At 56.3% G+C, this 10,685-nt stretch overlaps 1 protein-coding gene across 9 annotated transcripts in view; it reads right to left on the bottom strand.

Annotated features, from left to right (window-relative positions):
* The window catches only part of Mta1 (metastasis associated 1), a 38,402-nt gene extending 30,730 nt beyond the window's left edge, over window positions 1–7,672 (bottom strand). For 5 of the 9 annotated variants that reach the window (XM_029484473.1, XM_021178717.1, XM_029484476.1 and 2 more), the window contains exon 1: window positions 7,440–7,607. In XM_029484473.1, coding sequence (XP_029340333.1) covers window positions 7,440–7,467 — 28 coding nt within the window. In that variant the 5' untranslated portion in view covers window positions 7,468–7,607. Of the gene's footprint in view, window positions 1–7,439 lie in introns of all 9 variants that reach the window. The other 4 variants (XM_029484472.1, XM_029484474.1, XM_029484475.1 and 1 more) reach the window with 2 other exon arrangements.
* Window positions 7,673–10,685: the final 3,013 nt, after the last annotated feature.

Below are 10,685 nucleotides of genomic sequence, written 5' to 3'. Positions count from 1 at the left end.
CCAAAAAAAAAAAAAAAAAAAAAAAAAAAAAAAAAAAAGCTGCCAGATGATCACGAAACAACTGTACGGTCGTCCCACATCCTCACTGACTGCTGCCAAGGTGACCCAGTGGGGAGAACTGGACACAAGCATCAAAGTACAAAGGCCCTTAACCCTCACAAAGAAACTAACAAGATGGGCACCAAAGTCAGACGCAAACTTTTGAGGATTACGTAATAAAAAAGGATAAGGACTTTGTGATCTTGGGTTCTAAGAGACACGCACCAAGCACACAACCTCCGTCCTCTGAGAAGGGCCTGAGACGCAGAACATAAACCAACTCTTCTAAGGGGCTGGGATATGGTGGGACAGCACTTACCCAGTGTACGCAGACCCTTGGTTAGTCTTCCACATCACAAAATAATGAGGTATATAAATAACCACCTCACAGTCCATGACAGTAAGAACACCGGGGAGAGGCCGGGCAATGGATGGTTACGCCTTTAATCCCAGTGCTGGGAGGCAGAGGCAGGTGAGTCAATCTCTGAATCCAAAGCCAGCCTGGTCAAACAGGGAGTTCCAGGACAATCAGGGACACTCGAGTCTCTGTTTACACACACACACACACACACACACACACACACACACACACACCAAAAATCAAACAGCAGAACATGATGGCCACACCTTAATCCCACACAGGGGAGGCAACCTGCACTAAATAACAAGACCCAGTCTCAAAGAACCAACCAAACACAACACACAGCAGGGAAAGAACAGCATACAGATGGCAGTAAGAACTCATGAGAAGCCGGACACCATTCACCAGGGAGCTCCAATTAAAACAGTAAGGACATCCTGCACACCCGCCACACCACTGCAAGGCACACGAGTGTGGGTTCTGGTGCCTCTGCGGGGTGGGGAGCGGGAAACAAGGGCTGTTAGCCAGACCAGCTGCCCTTGAACTCCTGAGCCCACTGTATAATCATACATTTTTATTCGGGAGAAATGAGAACCCATGTCTGTTGTTTTTCACCTTGAAGTCAACGGACTGGGGATTCACAGTGGCACGCCCAGAGAGGAGCACTCCTCAGAAGAGAAAGCCAATCCAGACTGGTAAAGTAGCCATCTTAAAGGCTGGTCCCATCTATGAGACAGACACTCTGGAGTACAGAGTACAGGAGTAGTTAAGAGAAGGGAGACTTCCCAGCAAAGAAGACTCAGAAATGTGTAGGATTATGGGAATGTTCTAAATATCTGTAGTGACATTTGTCAAAAAGCACAGACCTAACTGGGTACGATGCACACCTGCAGTCCTAGCACTTAGGAGGCTGAGGCAAGAGGATCGTATAAACTCAGGGGTTCAGGGGCAGTTGGCCTGGCTGGTGGGTGGGCACCAGAGCCCACACCCCCTACTGTTACCACAGATACTGACCAAACATGGACTCTGTACTCCCAGTCAAAAGCCAAGGTCCCCATGGGTCCTTAGACCCCTCCCCATCCCTTCCCACACAGAGGGTAGCAACATCTGCAACAGCATCAACCCTGCAGGGTCCATTCCCAGAGCCTCATCTGTCTTGTTCTTAGCTAGGCCCAGCAGCTTGTGGCTGGGCTGGTTTCCATTTCCAGTTTACAGATAGACTGCCCAGAGGTGGATCCTGCGGGAGCCACAAGCATGCTAAGGCCTCAGGTCTCCCATGTACTCCTCTTGCCTGAGGACCTAGGCACCCTGTAAGCTGAAGCTTCCACCTCTAGGGGCACTAGACTTCACCCTGGCCATCGTGCTGTCACCCAGCCAGCACCTGAGTCTCCTAGCTCAGCCTGGCCTCCACTCTACTTCAGAAGGCCTCTGATAACATAGTCATGACCTTGGAGGGCAGCCAGTACAGGGAAGGACCATCTCACTGGCCCCGCAAAATCTAAGATGGGGAAGAGGCCAAGGCCCTACCTGCAAGAGCAAATGACCAATAACCCCCAGCAGGGGCACCCAGTGTGCACAAGAAGCCAAACGGCCCGGGAAGGCCGCACGCAGCCCCAGATGAGCCAACAGATTGTTTTGGATTCTGCTGACCTACCAGTGAAAAACGGCCTTGTGGTTCATTTTCTAAGTGGGTGCGGGGTACACTGAGAACTCACCTACCATAGTTGTACCCCACACCTTGCCTCTGACCCTGGATCTTCAGCATAGTACACGCTACTCCTGCACACAGCAGACTTGCCTGTGAAACTCCTCAACTGCAGCAGCACCCTGCAGTTGTGGACCCTAAATATGAACCTGAGAGTCTCCCTAGATCTCAGGAGTAGACCCTGACTCCCAAGTCCTGAAGGCCCCTCGGGGGTGAAGTGGAATAGCCGGGGGTGGAGCACACACAAAGACTTTAGGCCACCAGGGCCCTGTGGGCACAGCAGGGGCTGAGGGCAGGACACTGGGTAACAGGCTCCCTAAGTGGCTGTAAGTAGATCAGATCTGCTCAGGACCACATCTGACATTATCTTATATGCTAATGTCCAGAGCCAGAGCCTTTCCCAGGTCCCCTCCCATAAAAGCAATCCCAGCAGTCCTCCTCCACACGCCCGCTGATATGAGATCCACAAAGACTTTGCCTAGTGCCGTTAAGGGAGCCTCACTGCATCACTCTCTGTGGGCACCCTGGGGAACTCTTTATATAAAGGCCCAGGGAGACAGCTCTAGGCTAAGAAGCCAGGAAAGATGCTTTCTGTGACCTTAAATGTCCTGAGAACACAGGTATGAAGCAGAGTGCATGCTGGGACAGGACAAGGATGAGGAGCGACTGGCCCCAGTCAGGCAGGACCACGCTTGATGTCTGGCCAGGAGTACCCAGGTGTTCAGTAGTGCCACCCTGGGACAGAGGGGCCTATGCCTGTCCCAGGAACTCACCCTAGCATCCCTTATGCCACGTCCAAGTGAAATCCTGCTTCACAGGGCACCAGGACCCTGCTCAGGGACAGTTGTGGAGGTCCCTGCAGGTCGGTGCTAGTACAGAGGGAAGCATCGTGTTCTGGGATTTAGCCACGAGAGCTGCTTCTCTGGACCATTTATTTCTGTTTTAGTTGTTGCTAATACGGGAGTTTAATGCTAAAATGTTCCTTCTCAAAATAATTCAGAAAGCCAATAGCAGACACGCAGCCCACCTCTGGCCCCACAAGGGGGCAGGCTAGCCACGCTCAGTAGGCTAAACAGGATGGGGAGGCCTCTGCCCCGCAGCCTTCCAGCACAGATGATGGCTCAATGGCTTCAGAGGCTGAGAGGTCCCATGCTGATGCTCCACAGATAGGCTACAGCCTTGGGCCTGGCCTACTCCTACAACTGCTAAAGATGCAGGCTTAAGGTCAAAACTTGTGGGCTTTTCATTACAAGTGCTGTGGCAAAGGACTGGGCAGAGCCCAGAAGCCTCCACAGGGCTCCTCAAATTGGCACAGACACTAGCACATTGCACACGGTATAGGCTCACAATATAGTATTCCCTCGCAACTCTAGAATTTAACTATGGGAATATTTTTGTCCAAAAGTTTCAATTGGCCAGGCCATGGTGGCACATGCCTTTAATACCAGCACTCCAACCACCCTTCCTGTTTAGCATGGCTCCGAATGACTTGGCCCCTGCTTCCTGACTCTAGGCAAGTATATCCCTGAGTTCTGGGCCAGCCTGGTCTACAGAGTGAGCGCCAGGACAGTTAGAGCTACACAGAGAAATCCTGTCTCAAAACACCAAAATAAGGACTGGAGAGATGGCTTAGTGGTTAAGAGCACTGACTGCCCTTCCAGAGGTCCTGAGTTCAATTCCCAGCAACCACATGGTGGCTCTCACAACCATCTGTAATGGGATCGGATGCCCTCTTCTGGTGTGTCTGAAGATAGCTACACTGTACTCATATACATAAAACATATAACTCTTTAAAAAAAAAAAAGAAAAAAATTTTAAAAACCTACTGAAGCAGAAAACAAAAGTGTCTAATACCAGGATTAAATACAAATGATGATATAAATGAAAACCCAAGGTAGGAAACCAAGAGGCTGGCTCTGGGCATAGGAAACACCACACAAGTCAGGGCAGGGACAGCTGTGATGTGGCTGCGGCCTGCAGGTTGTTGCTTCCTGTAACGTTCCACAAGCACAAAGCCACTCAAAAGAATACGGGTTAAACTTCTCGCAATGAGAGGAAAAATATACTGCACAGGGAATGGCCATAGCCCTTCAATTAAAGACAAAAAGCTCCCACGTAGCCAGGTGGTGGTGGCGCACGCCTTTAATCCCAGCACTNGGGAGGCAGAGGCAGGNGGATTTCTGAGTTCGAGGCCAGCCTGGTCTACAAAGTGAGTTCCAGGACAGCCAGGGATACACAGAGAAACCCTGTCTCAAAAAAAAAAAAAAAAGCTCCCACTTAGAACCAGCTGTGACGTGGGGAGACTCAAAGCAATTTCTGTTCCTCTGTTCAAAAATGCCACCTAATTTTACAACAGATACACAGGTAAGAAACACAGGTGCCTGCCCTAGGATGTCCTCAGTTTTAATCCAAGCTCTCAGTAGGGGCAGCCTCTCAAACCCTCACCCAACCACCCGCCCTGCTCTCAGGCGCTGGTAGGAGCCTGGGAAGCCCACCTCTTAGAAGCGGTCCATATTTCCACCCTGGCTGACCTCTTGGCCCAAGTGTTCTGGGGCTCCTGCAACCTCCTCTCCCATACTTTCACCAGCCTAGCCCACCCTAACAAGTCTTCCAGACAAGCTTGCCAGAGAGTACAGGATGCCCAAACATTGTGTTGCAAATCCCAACTTTTGTGTCCGCATGCCTTCACAGTTGGGACACTAGGGCAAGGCAGTTTTCCTGAGACTTAAACCTGACTGGGCCAAGAAGTGGGTGGGGTGGGGGCAGAGATACCCCACCCTAGGTCTCCACCAGCCACTAACTCAGAACACATTTCCCAGGGGGCCAAAGCCCAGACAACAGACTGAACCAAGGTCTGCTCCAGGAGCCACAGCCTCAGTGTGTCCTCTCTCATGTGGGGGCCTGAGAATCTGGTAAGCAGTGACTGGGGCAGGAAGCCAACAGCCACCACCCAGAGCACCATTGCAAGGCCCTACTGGGGCTCCCAGGATGGCACTAGAGCTCCCTATTCAAAAAGTCCTTTAGGGGCTGACCTGCCATGGATACCCTCTGGGGACCACTACCCTGCAAAGCACTGCGGGCAATACAGGTGGTACCCCAGACCACGCTTGGCAGCCAACATATACATAGGAACACAGACATATCCCTCCCTACTCCTTAGTCATACATACTTGCTTGACACACAGGCTCAGGGTCCAGCCACCTACCCTCATGGGGCCTCAGACACGCCAGGACACCAGCTATGCCCTGGAGGAGCAGCCATAGGACACAGGATGAAAACAGGGATGGATCCCTAGCCATGCCATGGGGAAACAGGTACAGATGAGCCAGTCTAGGACCTCCTCACCAGCCTGCTAGGGCCTTGGCTACAGCCCTCCGCCAGGCAGGCAGCTGTGGGACTCTTGGAAATGGGCTGAGACCTCAGTGCCCTGCAGACCACCTTCCGCGATCTCACCGCCTCCCACTGCCTGAGTCAGATGCAGGAGCCCAGACCTTCACTCTTTTGCTATTTATTCATTTCTTCAGCATATGACATGCCATCATGGGCCAGAAACCATGAGAACCAAGGGGGGTGGGGGGTGGAGGTGGGATGGCCCAGGGGTCAGGGTCATACAGGAGTGGTGATGGGTGTTTCAGGGTGGTCTTCCACTCCAGCACACTCTCAGCAGAGCCCAGTTTTGCTAGTGGGGGAGAGATTCATTCACATTTACCAGGAGGAGGGTCTCCAAGTCCAGAGAGAGGGCAGGGCCAGGGACCAGGATAATGGGAGCCTTTCATGGGCAAAGGAGAACCTCTGAAATGAGGGAACTAGAGGTAGAACCGGAGGAAGCGGCAGCCATGTCAGCAGGAACCATGGTGAACAGGAAGGGGGATCCTTGCAAAAATGGTTCACTGGGCAGAGTAAGGGGCAGCACCTGGAAGGGGGCCCCCTGGGGAGCCAGGAGCTAGCCTCTGCCCTGGAAAGCAGGTCAGTAAGCCTATAGCATCCAGTGACCTGGCCCACTCCCTCTGGGGCTGGCAAGGCTGAATCCTCACGGACCAGCCCCTCCTCATATGACCCCAGGCTGTGCCCTGTGGCAGGACCTGGCAGAGAGCAAACGTGTGATATCAGGGATTCCCTGAGAGGACCTTGCTGTGGGAGGACGAGCCATCCACATGGAGATAGCTGCACCCCTGTGCCCCAAGCCACAGAACTGAGCTGGCTGGGTCCCACTGGTGTGAGATGGAAGGAAATGACCTAGGCACTCAGGGGTCCGGGTCTTCTGTAGGAGTGGTGATGGGTGTTTCGGGGTGGTCTTCCACTCAAGCACACTCTCACAGCAAAGCCCAAGTTTGCTAGTGGGGGACAGCAGCAGACTCATCCACATTTAGGCTGTGACCAGGAGGGTCTCCAAGTCCAGAGAGAGAGCAGAAGAAGGCTATGGGATAACTATAAGGGTCAGCATGGCCTGGATGTGTGCAAGGCCATTCGGGAGTATATCCTGGTCACACACACACACACACACACACACACACACACACACACACACACACACACTGGGCAAAGGGCTTCTTCCCAGGGCCCAACAACAGGGGGACCAGCCCGGGCAGACAGGCTCTCATGGCCCCAGGTCAGTAGGGACCTCTGGCCTTCCAAAGGCCAGGAAAGTGCCTCCTTGCTAGGCAGGGGTGAGCAGTAAGGCAGAGAAAAGTTTGGGGTGATTCAGACCTGCACTCGGGATGTAGGCCCCCTGCTGTAGCCAACCCTCCCCTCCAGGAATCCCTGCTAAGGAAAGCCCTCGGCCGGGACGGGCTTGTGGCCCCTGCAACAGGACTCACGGTGCCTGCACACCTAGCGGGCCCTGCACGGCCCCCTGAGGAGACCGCTTGCCCCCCAGACCCCCAAACTCCTGCTCGCGGGACCGCAGCCAGAGCTCCAGAGGCACGTGCTCCTGCTCAGGGGCTCCGGCCCGGACCCAGGCCCAGGCCTCCCGCCGCCGGGCCCGCCGGCCACGGGATGCCCTGGCCACCCTGGCCACTCGCCGCTACTCCGCCTGCGTCCCGCGGGCCACCCCCGGCCCCCAACAGGTGGGCATAGCCCCCTCCCAGCGCCGCTCGGCGCCCCGCGCGCGCGCGCCCCGGCACCGGCGGCCCAGGGGCCATTTTGGGCCGGGACGAGCACCGGAGACCAGAACCGAGCCTCGCGGGCGGGGCGCGAGCGCGACGGGGGCGGGACGGGGGGGAGGGGCGCGGGCCGCGCGCGAGGGCGGCGTGGGGGAGGCGCGGAGGCCGCGGCGGGGCCGGGAGGCGCGGGCGGCGGGCCCGCGGTGCATAAAGGCCGTGGCGGGGCCTTACCTCCGACCCTGTACATGTTGGCGGCCATGTCCGGGCCGGCGGCGGGGCCGCGGGGCGCGGGGCGCGGGCGCGGGCGGCGGGCCGGGCGCGGGCCGGGGCGGGGGCGGGCGCGGGGGCGCCGGCGGGCGGNTTAAAGGGACCGCGCTGCTCCGCCGCCGCCGCCGCCGCCGCCTCCGAGGCCGCCGAGGCCGCGCAGGGACGGGAGGGCCGCGGCGCGGGCGGGAGAGGAAGAGGAGGAGCGGCCGCGGGCGGCGGGGAGGGGCCTCGGGCGCCGCCGCCCACCGCGCGGGCCGTTACCCGACCCCGCGCCGCGCCGGCCCGCGTGCCCCTGGCCGAGTGGCCCTTCTGAGCCCTTAGCTCGCATGGTCCTCGGCATCCCCGAATCGCCCTCCCACGACCCCTCCTGCCTGGCTCTCAGCATCCCCGGGTGGCCATCGGGAGCTCCACGCTTTCGTGGCCCTGGCATCCCGAGTGGCCCTTCTGCATCCTCTCCAAAGTGGTCCTCGGCATCCCCGGGTCAGCTACTCATCCCGGGAGGTCCTTCGAAGCCTCTGCTGGAGTGGCCCTTGGCATCCCCAGGTGGTCCTCATCGGCAGGCCCACACCCTGCGTCCCTGGGACGCACTCCTGCAACCCGCCCAGAGTGGCTGGCCCTCCACATCATTGATGGCCCTCCTGCGACCCCTCCGGAATGATACTTGGCATCCTCCAGTGGCATTCTCCAGGCCCACGCCCGCCTGGACCTCGGCACCCACTGGGTGGCCCTTCTTTAACCCTCAGTGTTCCTCGACATCCCTGGATGGCCCTCTTACATGGTCTTTCAGCTTACCTGGGCGGCTCTCCACGACCCCTCCCAAATGACTCTTGGCATCCTCCAGTGGCACTCTCCAGGCCCATTCCCTCCTGGCCCTCAGCACCCATGGGTGACCCTTCCCCCCACCCCACCCCCCCGAGCTCCATGCTCACCTAGTCTTCAGCAACCCCAGGTCACCTCCAGAGACCTTCTCACATACCTAGGGCCCTAGGTGGGCCCTCCTAGGACTGGCTCCTTGGGAGTTTCTCACAAAGTCGCCTTGGGTCCTTCTGTGTGAGCCCTTTCCTGCACCCCTGTGTAGGGATCCTTTCCAATTCTTGTAGGGGTCCTCAGTGTGTCCCCCATTGTCCAGCCTCCTCAGTCACCCATGAACATCATGACTATCCTGGAACGAGGCATGTGCCTGAAGTGCCAGGCCTGCCTCCGTGTACCTCCCTGCTCGCTTGGAGTCCCTCCCACAAGCCCAAGCTGAAGCCAAGACCACATAAGCCATGGGGGCTTGCAGTGCTGAGGAAGGTGCCTCTTTGTGGCATCTGTGACTAAGGGCCTGCCTTTGTGCTTATCTAAGGTCTGTGAAGAGTGGAGTTCTTAGACATTACCCCAAGGCCAGAGGACAAAAGGTAGTGTCCCTGAAGGGACTCCTGTCCCTGCCACAGTTGGGGCAGCGAAAAGGAGCTGACTGGGAGCTCTGGTTGAGTCTGAGCACTGCGGGTTACTTTGACGGTGGAAGTCTATGGCCGCCAAGTCAGTGTCCTCTTTGAGGTGCCCTCTGTGGAACAGGACATGGAGTGGAGTAAATGGCGCTCAGGAAAGCATTGCGGGCCACAGTGAGTGTTAGGCGTGGTGTGTGTGTGTGTGTGTGTGTGTGAGGGGGGTGCTCAGGGCTAATGCACTGTACATAACTAGGTAAGAAATCTGCATGATGCTTGGACCCATGGAAGGGTCTCAAGGCCTAGGCCACCTCCCTGAGCAATGAGAAGAAACATCACTGTGCTCTACATAGTGAATTCCAGGACACCCAGAGCTACATAGACCCAGTCTCAAAACAAAAAGCTAACCAAATAGCATCTAAGCAGTGGTCAGGGCAGAGGACATAGACTTGGCATACTCTGTAGCGCCTCACTTAGCCCTCCAGCCCCAGTTGCAGGCCTCGGTCCTCCTCTTCCTTGGGGAAAGATGGCAAGCAAAGCACAGGTGGTCACGGCTGACTCTAAAGGGGGCTTCTGAATTCCAAGCAAGCCAATGCTCTCCAGAACTGAACACGCTCCCTCAGAATAGAGTGCCGTGTGCCTCAGAAGGCAGCTCAACTCACTGCCTCCCGCTGTACAGGCCAGAGAAGGTAGACTGCCCAGCCCAGCTCAGGCCTTGTCCAGGAACACGGGGCATTCAAGATCTCAGAGCCAAAGGGAAGAAGAGAAATGAATGCACTCAGTGGCAGAGCCGCCCGGCAGGAGAGCTGCCTGTGCAGCAAAGAATGCTGGCGTAGGAAGTGGCACGGTGACCACACAGAGTAACTCGATAGGAATACCTCTCACGAGGGAGGCGCAGGGCAGGTAGAATCCAGCAGAGAAGAAAACACAATAGAAGACTCCATCGCAGGACTGCTTTGCCTTCCAGATTGGAGCCACGTGGGGACAGGGAGAGCTCAGACGCTCAGTGACAAAGCAAACCGAGAGGAAGACCGGGCCCCAGGGAACACCTTATGGGTCACAGCACACCTCAGAGGCAAATTGTTGAACTAAGAAGGGGAGAAAGGCTTCGTGTCATTTCAGGAAGACACAACTGTCAATGAAATCTATTCAACTTATTTTCTGAGTACCTCTGTCTCAAGGCAATGTGACGATAAAGAACAGACAATAACGGGAAAGCACTGCTATCTCATGGGAGGCCAGGGAAAGCAGGTATAGGAGGGTCCCAGGCAGGTGGGCCGAAGTCCGGAGATGGGTGCCTTGGGTCGTATCTTGTCTCAGGTCTCTCTGGTGTTGTGGGATTTGGGTCTTGCCTCTGGGTGATCTGTTGAAGACATGCCTATGGCTGCCATGCTGTGAAGGACAGGAGAGCCCCAACCTACCGGTCCTAGGGGCAGGAAATCAAAAGCATTGAGAGTTAAGCTGCAGGAAGATCTTCCTGGAGCCTGCGTGAGAGGAGAGGTCCGTGCCATGCTGCAGCACAGCAGCGTGAGTAACACGAGTCATCTGAGGCTGTCCTACTTGTGGTTGCACTTCAAGGACTACTGAGACCCCTCTTCAGAAAAAATACTGCAGGCAAGGATCAAAAAGCAAAGCAAAGCACTGGATTGGGGGCCACTTCCCTTAAATCTCAGCACTGGGAGGGAAGCAGGGGTGGGCAGGCAGATCTCTGTGAGTTCGAGGTCAGGCTGGTTGACATAGTGAGTTCTGAGCCAGACAGCAAGAGATACAGAGACTGTCTCTT

This window comes from Mus caroli, chromosome 12 (assembly GCF_900094665.2).
Source record: "Mus caroli chromosome 12, CAROLI_EIJ_v1.1, whole genome shotgun sequence".
NCBI lineage: Eukaryota > Metazoa > Chordata > Mammalia > Rodentia > Muridae > Mus > Mus caroli.
The sequence above is the reverse complement of the archived record's forward strand: the minus strand, read 5'-3'. Positions and strand labels throughout refer to the sequence as shown.